Here is a 13,481-nt window from a genome sequence, read left to right as displayed (position 1 = left end):
CTATTCCCTTTTTCTTTTGCCAGCTAGGTTTTCTTTGTCATTTGGACTGTGTCATTTCTATGTTCCATCTTCCAGTTTACTGACTCTTTTCTCTGTCCCTTCTATCCTTCTGGCAAACCCATCAGTGAGTGTTTTATTTCAGAAATGTCAAACAAAAGGCTCTCCACTCAGCCTTTACTAGCGTTAGTGGGGACAAGGATAGGGCTGCAGTTTTTCGGCTGCATTTGGCTGGAGTTGACTGGCTATTGTCTAAATATTTTCTGTGTTGCCAGGCCCTTTCCGAGTTCTTTGGATAAAAACAGGCCATTGTGAGGGATTTCTTCCTTCCTTCCTTTCTTTCATCCTTTTCCTTTCCCTTTCCTCTTCCTCTCCCCTCCCTTTTCTCTCTCTCTCTTTCTCTCTCTCTTACTCTCTCTCTGCCTCTCCCTCCCTCTCCGCTTCTTTTCTCTTCTTTTTGTCTATACACATTGACATTTCCAGGTTATCAGTTTCTTCAGTTCCACATCTACAGTGATGTGACAAAAAGAAAACTCAAGAAATTCACCTCTGTATCCTTCCTTGGGTTCTAAAATCCCTAGTCTGTCCACATTCTTCTCACCACTTTCAGAATCTTCATAAGCTTGTACAGCTGACCCTTGAATAACATAGGTTTTAACTGCGTGGGTCCATTCATATGGAGATTTTCTTCTGTCTCTGTCACCCCTGAGAGAGCAAGACTAACTTCTCCTCTTCCTTTTCCTCTTTAGCCAATCAATATGAAGACAACGATGATGAAAATCTTTATGATCCACTTCTACTTAATGTATAGTAAATACGCTTTCTCCTTTTTGTAATGTTCTTGTGTTTTCTCTAGCTTACTTTTTATTATAACCATACAGTACATATCACATATAAAAATTATGTGTTAATTACCTGTTTATGGTATCAGTAAGGCTTCCCATCAATAGTAGGTGATTGGTAAAGTTTGGAGGAAGATAAAAGCATACATGAATTTTGACTACATAGTGGTTGGCACCCCTAACTCCATGATGCCACGAGTCAACTGTACAATATGCAGTGTCTAGGCTTTTGGTGTGGTTTCTGGGAGGAAAAGGGAGAAGTATGTCTACTCCAGCTTCCCACAAGCAGAAACTATACCAGATCACTCATTTTTCAATGTCTGCATTTTTTCCATTTTCCGTTAATTCTTTAAAGTTCTTAAAGTCTTGCCAATAACAAAACTGAACAGATTAGTGTGTAATGAAAACAACTATACTCTAACAGTGCTTCTCTAAGTGGCCTGTGGATATGCTCTCCCAGAACTGAGAATTATATGAAAAATTTTTATATATGACTTCAATTCGATTACAATCTTACAAATATCCTTTGCCAGTTAAATAGACAAACTCACTTTTTTAAAGTATGAAATTTCATAAGACTATGGTCTCAAGCTATATTTTCCCCAAAGTACCTGTGGTGAGGCACTAAAAATAATTTCCTCCTCAAAGAAGGTGAAACTAAGTGTGAGAATCACTGCTCAATATGTGGGGTGACCATTGCCTCAGTTTTCCTAGGACACTCCCAACATACACCTATGGTCCTGGAATAATTATGGATGGAGTCTTCTTTTATACGCACAATATCTCATTTTGCATGATAAACTAACATATATGTTCATATCACCTATGATAATGAATAAAAGAAAATGAGAAACAGGAGGAAACCCCCAGCAATCATAGACACCACTCCTGCCATCTCTTTTTTCTTCAGGACACCAAGGTGTATATTTAGCATTCATTAGTGAAAGCATTAAATAGCTCATATGCAAAGTCCATCTTCTTTTTCTCAGCAGCAACTTATTATTGTATATTTTGTGCTTACACTGTGAAATATAGCACCTGTAATGATAATGGGTAACTAAATGGTATTGACTAAATAGTTGTAAGCCTATACAAGATTATACAAGAATATCAACGGATGCTAAAATTCTGCCAATTGTACACTTAAATAAAACATAGCCATCAACTTGCAATTACATGTGTAACTTCCTAGTCTTTACAGTGAAACTCTTATGGGAACACAGTTTGCCAACTTCTCAACACCTAAATCATTTAACTGTGATTTACCAGAAGTTCCATAAATATCAAAATTTCTTTTTCAGTGTCCTCAGACCTAAGTTCTCAACAGCCAGCTAGACATCTCCACACACACATATTCAGCTGGCTTCAACTCCCGTTATGATGAAATAACACAGCATCCTTCAACCAAACTAGGTCTTCAGACTTCCCATTTTCTTCTACAGCATCCCACTGTTCTCCAGTTCCCCACCAGTGAAACTTCAATGCCAAGTTAGTCAATGTCTTGTGGAATATAGCCCATACTTTATTTTTTGTCCAGTCTGCAACACCTGCTTTAGGTTCTCGAAGAACAAGAATTCATCCTTTTCATTGAGCATTCCCTGTGCACATTTCCATTCCTCCATCTGTGGAATCCTACCTCAATTCTATTCATCCATGAAGTTCTGCCTGGTAACTTCCAACCAGATGTGTTTTCTCCACCTTTAAAACTTCATAATATTTTCAGGTGCGATATGGAAGTTTTGTTTTACATTCTTATATTAGGGCTATTAGGTTGAACCACATGCAATTGTTGAACCTATAAAAATGGCAATTCCATATGGTTCAATCTAATATTTCTTTTGGTTTTAGGGCTCATAAATAAAGACCAGTCTCCATGAAGACAGGGGCTGAGTTTTGTCTCTCTTTTGGATCCCCTGAGAAGCCTAGAACATTGGAAATGCTTAAGAAATGTTTGTCAAAATAAAGACTCTTAAATCAATACATATCTTATGCACATATGTTTGTAAAGTCAATCCTTTGAGGCAATTAGTCTAACTACATAGGAAATGACTAATTGTTTTACGAATCAGCACTAATGATAGTGTTAGAACCTGAAAGTTCTAGCAATATAAAATGTTTTGATTCAAGGAGCTGTTTTAAAAGTATTTACTTGTGAAGGAAACATCCTTGGATTTAGAGGTTGACAGATATAGTGAAAAGCATCTTAGTTGACTAAAATAGAAAAAAAAATCAAAACACTTTTTAGCACATGCAATTCCCTTATAAATCCAAATTGCCTGAAAGCAAAGCTCAGCAGTTTGTGCACAAGGAGTGTGGGCCTTAACACCATCAGCAGGAGATGCAATGGAGAATGACAGGAACAATTTGCATGTCTATGGCTTCTTTGTATACCCCAATCCTGAGAGCATTTAACAAAGCCATAAATATCATTGTCCAGAAGAGACAGGGATAGGACGCAGACCCAAGGTTGCGTGCCCAGCCCGCCAGGTCCCCACGTAGCTGTAAACCTGAGTGCAATTAATTGATGCTGGTTAAGAAAAGGGGAGCATATGTCTGCTGGGTCCTTAACAGTCATAGGAACCATTCACAGAAAGTGTTTAGTCTTTCTCGCATTCACAAAGAACGACGTCAACACATGGTGAGTTGTATTTGTGAGTTTCCCCAACAAATGACTGGTCTTCAGTTCTAGGTGATGGTGGTATTATCAATCACCTCACCAGTTCCACCTAATTCCTACAAAAGTCACCAATCCGAATGAAAAGTGTGTAGGGCTTTTATGGGGCCAGGAGCAGTGGGCTGCTGGAAGCTCTGCTGGGGCCAGTTAGAAGAGAGCATCATTCACTCTATTACTTTGCAGGGGCCTATTTCCACGGTCAGTTTTACTGAACCTTGGAGAAATTCAATGCAAAGGCGTACTTTTGTTGTGCTCCAGGCTGCCTTCCCCACGTTGAGATTCTGGTCCTGGCCAAGGAGTGCTCAAAGCTAGTTGCCTCTGGGGCCCTGAGCCCACACCTCCTCTAGTGAGCGGAGGAGCAGCCCTCACTATCCTCCAGGGGTCACAATTGGGTTACGAATTCCTCACGGCGCAGGGACTGAGCAGCCTGACTGGGCACCATTTATTCGAACTCTTCTTCATTAAGATTCAAATGGAATAAGTAAGGCAGAAATTGAACAGACACAGAAATTGTGCCTTGCTGCTCCTGTAGTCAGTAAACATTTATTCACTAAGCCTAGCTCGGGTGTTCTCTCTCTCTCTCTCTCTCTCTCTCTCTCTCTTTCACAGTTGTTCTTCCAATCTTTCCTGCTTGCTGTTTTAATGCATAATTAAGAAGGTCAGAATTAATGAAGCAGTGTGGAGTAAAGTTCAAGGAATCCCCAGGCACTGTTTATTCTATTAGATCTCAAGCATGAATGTCAGATTGGCAGTGCAGGCGGCATGAGCAATGGGGCAGGCAGTGTCGCAGGAATGGCCACCAAGGGAGACTCACCTGCACAGTCCAGTCATTCCTCAGCTCCTTCCCTGCGAAAATCACACGCAACTGGTCAGTTGGAACCCCCTGTCGCTTAGCAACCACCTCCTTGAGCTGGAAGATGCTGGTGTCAGAATCGACCTCCACTGGGAAACCATGGCTGGAGTTGAACCTGACAAACACTGACCAAGGAAATTGGAAGGGAGAAAAGAAAGTGAGCATCACTCAAAGAGCTTAAATGGCCACAGCAACATGTCCCAACTGACTCACCCTTGCAGCCCTTCAGTGAATGGCATGTATTTTCTCTCACTTACAACAAAAAACTTAATGCTACAAAGCAATATTTAGGAAAACCAGAGTTACCCATGAGATTTCCTTTTCATATATTAGTCAGTGGCCTGCAAACCAAAATTGCATTCTCCGTTTGACATCCACCCTGGGAAACAGAGAGACTTGAGCAGAACACTTGCTTGATTGGAATTGAAAGAGTCCCGTGAGTTTATTGAAAAAACTCAGCTCTGACAGCTCCTACAAAGTTACACTCCCTCCACAGTGACCCTCTTAATAAAAACAGGAGGCAATGTGTTAGCACTCAAGGATCAGCAATGGAAACATTTCAAGCTGCTCTACAGACCAGAGTGAGGACCCACTAGGGGCTGTGGCTCAGAGCCCTAGTATCAGAGGGTCCCGTCCAAAATGCTCCAGTGGGTCTATGAAGACAACTATTTGCCCCCTTTTGTTGGAAGGGAGGGGGCGGGGACACTAGTGACACCATGTCTTACTGAAACCACTGTTCCCCGTGACAGCCAGGCTGCATCCTGTAGTCTTTCTGCATGCTGTCTTCTCCCCACTACTGCTTTCTACCTCTTGAGTCTCTCATCTGCCCTTTCCTTTCCATTCTTTCTCTCACTGCTCTAAGTCACACTCTCGTCACATCTTTTCTAGAGTCTCATAATAGCCCCCAACTGTAGTCTAGATCCACTCTATTTACCTCCACAAAGCCCTACATAATTCTGCAAAATGAGCATCATTAACAGAGTTATGTCATGCCACGCAAACCCTTTAAGTCTCACGCTGTCAGCTGGTGAGAAAAGAATCTAAGATCCCTTTCATCTAGCACAAACCTATATTCCAGCATTTTATTCATTAGTCTCTGTGTGTATTCTGTTAAACTGAATGCTCCCAGAAAAAAAAAAAAAAAAAAATTACAGAAAGCTGTTGCACCCAACTTCTTGCTTTTATTCATGACCTCCCTCCTTCTCCTCTTCCTGTTGAAATCCTGCCTACCCCCGCACGCCTACTTCAGATGTGACCTCCTCCAAGAAGCCTCTGGCTATCAGTTCCTGCAAAAAACCTGATCTTGCCTATTCGGGGCACCAGTGGCATTTACTATGTACGTCTTATAATATTCACCACATTCCTCGTGGAAGCCGGATGGCACAGGGGTCAAAAGTGCATCCTGCACCGACAGGAAGACCCATGCAAAAATCCCCGCAGGCTCCTTTAATTGGCTTAGGAGGCTAGGGGTAAATCCATTAACCTTCCCTCTTTAGGTCTCAGTTCCCTTATCTTGAAAATATAAACCACAGACCATTATTTGACCCATTAAACAGTATTTATAGTATTTAAAACTATCATATTGTAACCTTTAAAAATAATGGACATTTGCATAAGTCTTAGTGGTTCTTGATACACATTTTGTCTTCTTTAAAAGATGATAAACTTCTCAAGGGCAAGTACTATTGTTTATTTACTGCTATGTTTCTTTTAAGTGTAGTGCTAGAGCTAACTATTGCTCAAATCCAATGTGAGATGACCCACCTCATCATAATTCTAATAAAGTAATCATTACAATGCCAGTAATAATCAGGCACTTGCTATGTGCCAGATGCGGTGCTCTACCCATGCTTTTTCTAAGCCTGCCAGTGATCTGCTCAGGTCACTATTAGATCCTCATTTTACAGAATAGAAAAAGAAGGCTCAGGGAATGGTACTACTTTTCTAAGGGTATCAATTACTTTGTAATAGAACCAGATTTCAAATTTATTTCAATCTAACTCTAAAGCTCATTCCATTTCTACTAAAATAGTCTTCCTGAAACCATCTCAGAAGAAAAATCCAGGCCAGGCACAGTGGCTCATACCTGTAATCCTAACACTTTGGGAGGCCAAGGGGTAAGAATCACTTGAGCCCAGAAGTTCAACACCAGCCTAGGCAACAAAGCGAGACCCCATCTCTACAAAAATTTTTTAAAACAATCAGCAGGGTGTGGCGGCATGCACCTGCAGTCCTAGCTACTTGGGAGGCTGAGGTGGGATGACTGTTTAAGCCCTGGAATTAGGGGTTTCAGTGAGTTATGATTGTGCCACTCGGCCACCCTGGGTGACAGAGAATTTGCCTCAAAAAAAAAAAAATCCATATTTCTATCCCTCATGATTAAAAAGATAACAATAAAAAGGCTTTATGACATAAATCAGATATTCCCTACATGGGTGAGCAGTACAAATAAATGAAAGCTCCAGTGAGGAGCTAAGAGCAAAGAACCATGAACAACAACCATGAACAACATGGGCACCAAAACAGAAATGACTCTCAAGTGAGGGCAGGTGGCCCAGATGGCACCACAAGATGCCATCTCTGACCAGTACGGAAAATGTTTAGAAAAAGGAAGGACTGCCAGTGACAAAGTGCTCCAAATAAGGAAAATTCAGAGAAATACTAATTACAGAGGAAAAGGTCCTTTTGATATACTTTTAAGTCAGTTTCATTTGACACCTTTGAAAATAGAGGAGAAGAAATAAAAATGTATTGGAAGCCCTGAGGTATCTTCACAGTATCCTCAGATCAAAGACCCTAAGACAACCAATTCATCAGATAAGACATATGACAAGTTAGGGGCTATAGGGACAAAAGATAAGGTCCACTTCTAAATTTCAATTTCTACTAGTGAGAATAGATTTAAAGTAAAACACCACAGGAAGGAAAGTGGGAAGAAGCAGCTGGAATTTGTGCCAAAGCTGCTATAAAACCAGATAAAAATTCTAGGAGATTCTAAGGTTATGATTTTGCTCCAGGGGTTCAAATCAAGGAACTCCCACTGCAACAAAAGGAAACGTAAATCAAAACCACATTGAGATACCACCTCACACCAGTTAGAATGGCGATCATTAAAAAATCTGGAGACAACAGATGCTGGAGAGGATGTGGAGAAATAGGTACACTTTTACACTGTTGGTGGGAGTGTAAATTAATTCAACCATTGTGGAAGACAGTGTGGCGATTCCTCAAGGACCTAGAAATAGAAATTCCATTTGACCCAGCGATCCCATTACTGAGTATATACCCAAAGGATTATAAATCATTAAATTATAAAGACACATGCACACGTATGTTTATGACGGCACTGTTTACATTAGCAAAGACCTGGAACCAACCCAAATGCCCATCGATGATAGACTACGCAAGGAAAATGTGGCACACATGCACCATGGAATACGATGCAGCCATAAAAAATAATGCGTTTGTGTCCTTTGTAGGGACATGTATGAATCTGGAAACCATCATTCTCAGCAAACTGACACAAGAACAGAAAATCAAACATCACATGTTCTCACTCATAGGTGGGTGTTGAACAATGAGAACACATGGACACGGGGAGGGGAGCATCACACACTGGGGTCTGTTGTGGGGGGGCCAAGGGAGGGACAGCAGAGGGGTGGGGAGGTCAGGGAGGAATAACATGGGGAGAAATGCCAGATGTAGGTGACAGGGGGTTGGAGGCAGCAAACCACATTGCCATGTGTGTACCTATGCAACAATCCTGCATGATCTGCATATGTACCCCAGAGCCTAAAGTACAATTTAAAAAAAAAAAAGAATTTTTTTGTAAAGGGAAACTGTAAAAAATATTCAAGATACCTCTGTACAACTACTAAAATCCTAAGTATATAGAAGTGTTCCCTATAATAGAAAAGTTACAATTTTAAAGCTTAAGTTCAACTTAGATAAAACAGCAAATCTGATATACAATGTAAATTTATAATGGAAAGATAAACCAACTAAAACATACGCATGAATAAGAAAAAACATCCGAAGAAACTCAGAGTCAAAAATCAAGTGCCGTTATGTGAAAAATGGCTAGTGCTGAATGGCAGTAACATGATTTGCAGTGGGTCTCCACCGTCTGACATATGTGGGGAACATGTCACACCCCATCTGTACTGCCCTTGAACTCCAGCCATGATTTCCAAAACAGGGGTGGAGGGAAGTGCCCAATCCTGCCCATCTACTACCTCCTTAAACATCACAGGAAGCAGAAGGTCTTTGGAGCTAGGTAAAGAAAAATTTGAATACTGGCTGTAATGCTTGCTAATTTTATGACTTAGGACAAGTTACCTGGCCACTTTGACTCTTAGCTTCCTGATCTGATATGTGGGGATAAAGCATGCAACACCAATATCTGTTATACAAGATTTATGGAGATTATGGATGTATTAGGAAATCTCAGAAAGAGACGAGTACAGGCCTGTCTTCTCAGCGCAGAGTAAGTTTGTGCTCCAAAAACAGTTCCCTACTAGAGGCGCCTAGAGGAGGTGGAGTTCATTAAAGCAGCATTCTTTGCTTGCATGGTAACTAAGGGAGATTAGATAGGATGTGGGTAAATATTAAATAAAGTAGCTAATTTTTCTGGATTCTTCTCCTCTTGGTGGATAGAAACCAAGAGACCCAGAGATATGATATAGAATATGGCTTGTCTCCACAAGAAACTTCCAGAGACCAGGAGACATGACAGAGAATATGGCTTGTCTCCATTCTCTGAGATTTAATTATATAATACAAGCTTGGAAATTCACTGTTTTCATAATTGTTTTGATGATATCTATTATAGCATCAGAAATAAACACCATATCAGTGAACATTATCAATCATGTGTGTTATCAATCAACACCATAATGCACTGATAGAAAAAAACATAATGAGACATATCCACATTCATTTTTTTGTGATATCCCTAATCAGGACTCAGAAGTGCCAGAGGCTAAGACAGTGACTAGGAGGGAAGAGGGGAAGGGGTTATTGGTGGAAGGGTCCTTATATTTCTTTCAAGACCATTTTCTTTATCAAGTCTGACAAGGGCATAAACTTTTGAGTCATAAATAGACAATATCAATAATTAATGATTCTTTAATGATTCTGGCTGCTCCCCAAGCAGCCATTCCACTCCTCCTGCATGGAGAACAGCCGTGTGATTAATCAGCACAGCCCCATCTTCCTTGTCATTGGTCAAATGATTGACTGGTTCAGGGATGGTGGCAACCAATCTGTGCCTGGCCTTCCCCTGGTTCCAGTGATGGATTCTGCAGAATACAAGTGATGTAAGGTGGACTAATCAAAGACATATCCAGAACTCTTGAAGGTTTGGTGAAGTCCTTTTAGATGGCAAAAACATCAAGTGATGACTTAGATATTTTTGCTGAAAGAGCCAAAGAAAATCATGGTCCAAGATAGACCATTAATATCAGCATATAAATGGACTCAATGCACCGGAGGCAGGCAATTCCTCCTCATGAGAGAATGCCCTGAGCTCTATGGGATGTTAAGCTCCACCTGCAGCCCAGTAAGTGTCGGGAGCATGCCCTGGTAATTGCAGCAACTCAAAAGTAACTCCACGTATTTCCAAATGTCCCTTGGCAAAGACGTTTCCTCTTCACCTTTGACAACCGTCCCTAAGTCTAGTATTCCCTAACTTCAACAAACGAACCAACCTGTCCTCACAGCCTCCCACAGTTACTATCCTGTTTTTCTGCATGGAAATTTTTATTGAATTTCTTATAGTGCTGGTCTCCATTTCTTTATTTTACACTCTTCTGTGAGCCAATACTTGAAGACTGCTCTTGGTAAAGCAATGAGCTCTATACTTCCAATCCTGTCATCACATTTTTGTTCTTTTTATGTATGACCTTCCAGGACGTTCAATAGAGTTGGCTTCTGTTCTCCTCATCCTTTCTTCTCTTGGCACCTACCACCACACCTTTCTGGTTTCCCCTAAAAAAGAGGACATGCTTTTGTAGCTTCCTCTTCTGGATTCTCTCCCTTTACTGGACCTGCAGATTTTGGAGTATCCCAGGAGTCTGAATCTGTGTATTCTCCCAGGTGAACTCCTCTAATCCCGTGGCTGTAATGCAATGGATATGCCATCAATCCCAAATCCTTATGTCCAGACTTGCCATCTCCCTGAAACTTTATTTATTTATTCAGAGATGGAGTCTTGCTCTGTCTCCCAGACTGGAGTGCAGTGGCACAATCTCTGCAATGGATATGCCATCAATCCCAAATCCTTATTTCTTGACTTGCCAACTCCCTGAAACTTTTATTTATTTATTTAGAGATGGAGTCTCGCTCTGTCTCCCAGACTGGAGTGCAGTGGCACAATCTGAGCTCACTGCAACCTCCACCTCTGTGTTCACACAATTCTCCTGCCCTAGTCTCCAAAGTAGTTGGGATTACAGGCGCCCACCACCACACCCAGCTATTTTTTTGTATTTTTAGTAGAGACAAAGTTTCCCCATGTTGCCCAGGCTGCTCTCCAACTCCTGACTTCAGGTGATCAACACACCTCGGCCTCCCAAAGTGCTGGGATTACAGGCGTGAGCTGCTGCACCTGGCCCTCCCAGGAACTTCAGTTAAATGCATCTACTAGCATTTGATACCTACATGGATATCCGGTAGGTACATAAAATGAACCCTCTCTTCCTACACCTGCCTTAGTGCTTTGCCTTATTCCTACCCTCTTTGATCCATCAATAAATGTTGTTAACTGTAGTCTTTCATTTCTAACCTAATCTTGCCTACAGTAATCTATTTCCCTACCCAGTAATTAGAGGTGGAAAACAAATCTCCAGAATTGAACTGCATCTTTGCTCATAGCTCAATGTTAAGTGACCTTGCCTGTGCAATTTAATCTTCATTGGGTTGTTATAAGCCTCTATGTTATTATTAGCTACAAGCATTTTTTGTAGCCAGTTTTCACTATTTTTTAATTTGTTTTATTTTTATTTTATTATTTAATTTTTATTTTTATAACTATTACCTGCATACTTATTTAGCACTTGAGTATATGCTGTCGGATACCATCCTCTAATAGTTTCTTTCATGATTCTTGTTTCCTGTCTTTGAAGTTCCTTGTGATAGGAAGCCTCATTTCATCTCCCCACTTACACAGAGGCCAGGATTTTTGCTTTTTGTAATGAATTATTAATATGCTACCAGATCAACCCTCCTGGAAAAAAAACTACTATAAATTTGGGATTAAAATCACAATTTTTTTTTTTTTATAAAAAAAAAAAAAAAAAAAAAAATTTTTAAAAAAAAAAAAAAAAAAAAAAAAAAAAAAAAAAGAAAAAAAAAGTGAACAAAAAAAAAAAAAAAAAAAGAAGAAGAAGATTTCTAGTAGGGAGGAAGCCCATCATCACAGCTTTAGGCTTGAAGCCAGGTGCCGTCCATGCACATGGCATGTGGGGCAGCAGGCACTTTGGTGGCAAAGCCACAGTGTTTCTGGCTGAAGATGCAAAATACCAAGACTGGGGCAAGTGCCTATGAGAAGACGAAGGAAGTGAGTCAGAAAGGGAAACCCACATTTCTATCTACCCCCAGCTCTGGCTGACCCCTGAATGATGAAGGTGCATATCAGACCCAAAGCTGCTCAGCTTTAAAGGAAGGTTGTGCTCAAGGAGGTGGAGTATAATGCCCTGTGACTGTGAACACCCTGTGAATGTAGGTGTCCCTGAGAATGTCATGCCCATGAGAACTTAATGTCCCAGTGAATGTAACGCCCCTGAGACTGCACATGCCCCTGTCAATGTAATGCCCCTGTGAACATAACGCCCCTGTGAATATAACACCCCAGTGAATGTAATGCCACTGTGACTGTAAATGCCCCTGTGAATGTAAATGCCCCTTTGAATATAACAGCCCTGTGACTGCAAAGCCTCCTGTGAATGTAAAGCCCTGTGAATGTAACTCCTCTGAGAATGTACAGCCCCCGTGAATGTATACGCCCCTGTAACTGTAAATGCCCCTGTGAATGTAAATGCCCCTGTGAATGTAAATGCCCTGTGAAAGTAACAGCCCTGTAAATGTAAATGCCCCTGTGAATATAAAGTCCTGTGAATGTAACTCCTCTGAGAATGTAATGCCCCTGTGAATGTAAAGTCCTGTGAATGTAATTCCTCTGAGAATGTAATGCCCCTGTGAATGTAAATGCCCCTTTGAATGTAAATACCCATGTGAATGTAAATGCCCCTGTGAATGTAATGTCCTGTGAATATAAATGCCCTGTGCATGTAACTCCTCTAAGAATATAACACCCCTGTGAATGTAAATATCCCTGTGAATGTAATGCCCTGTGAATGTAACTCCTATGAGAATGTAACGACCCTGTCAATGTAAGGCCCAGTGAATGTAAGGCCCCTGTGAATGTAAATGCCCCTGTGAATGTAACGCCCCAGTGAATGTGACACCCCTGTGAAATGTAAATGCCCTGTAAATGTATATGCCCCTTGAATATAAACTGCAGAATCTGCAGTGACTTCCTCCAGAAGAATCCAGCATGGAAGGGGAACAAAACAGCCTCACAGTGGAGAAACCTGACAGGCACACCTCAGCCAGGGGATCAAGTTCAACATCAACAGTGGTAAGTCATCTTGATCAGGTTTACCCTTGACACGATGTGATGAGATGGACAATTTATCTCTGTGGGCGCTCTCTCAAAAACACATAACCCCAGCCCAATCTTCAGAAAAACGTCAGACAAAATGCAATTGAGGGACATTCTAAAAACACTTGGCCAGCGCTCCTCAAAACTTTCAAGGTCATCCAAAACAAGAAAACTCTCTAGAAACTGATAGAGTTTAGGAGCCTACAGATTTAGTAAATGCAATGAGGTAACCTGGATGGAATCCTGGAAGAGAAAAGAGACATTCAGTAAAACTCAGAAAATCCAAATACAGTTTGAATTTTAGTTAATAAGAATGTATCAGCATCAGTTCATTAATGATAACAAATATAGCATAACAATGTAAGATGTTAAAAATAGGGAAGTGGGTGTGGGGTACATGGGAACTCCCTGGACTATTTTTGCATCTTTTTCTGTAAAACTGTTCTAAAATAAATG

The 13,481-nt window shown here is 40.9% G+C and overlaps 1 protein-coding gene across 2 annotated transcripts in view; it reads right to left on the bottom strand.

Annotated features, from left to right (window-relative positions):
* The window catches only part of PRKN (parkin RBR E3 ubiquitin protein ligase), a 1,415,352-nt gene that overhangs the window by 1,121,798 nt on the left and 280,073 nt on the right, over window positions 1-13,481 (bottom strand). For both annotated transcript variants that reach the window (XM_017537276.2, XM_037741740.1), the window contains exon 2: window positions 4,328-4,491. In XM_017537276.2, coding sequence (XP_017392765.1) covers window positions 4,328-4,491 — 164 coding nt within the window. The remainder of the gene's footprint in view (window positions 1-4,327; window positions 4,492-13,481) is intronic.

Source organism: Cebus imitator, unplaced genomic scaffold, assembly GCF_001604975.1.
Source record: "Cebus imitator isolate Cc_AM_T3 unplaced genomic scaffold, Cebus_imitator-1.0 Scaffold6, whole genome shotgun sequence".
Taxonomy (NCBI): domain Eukaryota; kingdom Metazoa; phylum Chordata; class Mammalia; order Primates; family Cebidae; genus Cebus; species Cebus imitator.
Note: the sequence above shows the minus strand (reverse complement) of the source record. Positions and strands in the feature narration are given on the sequence as shown.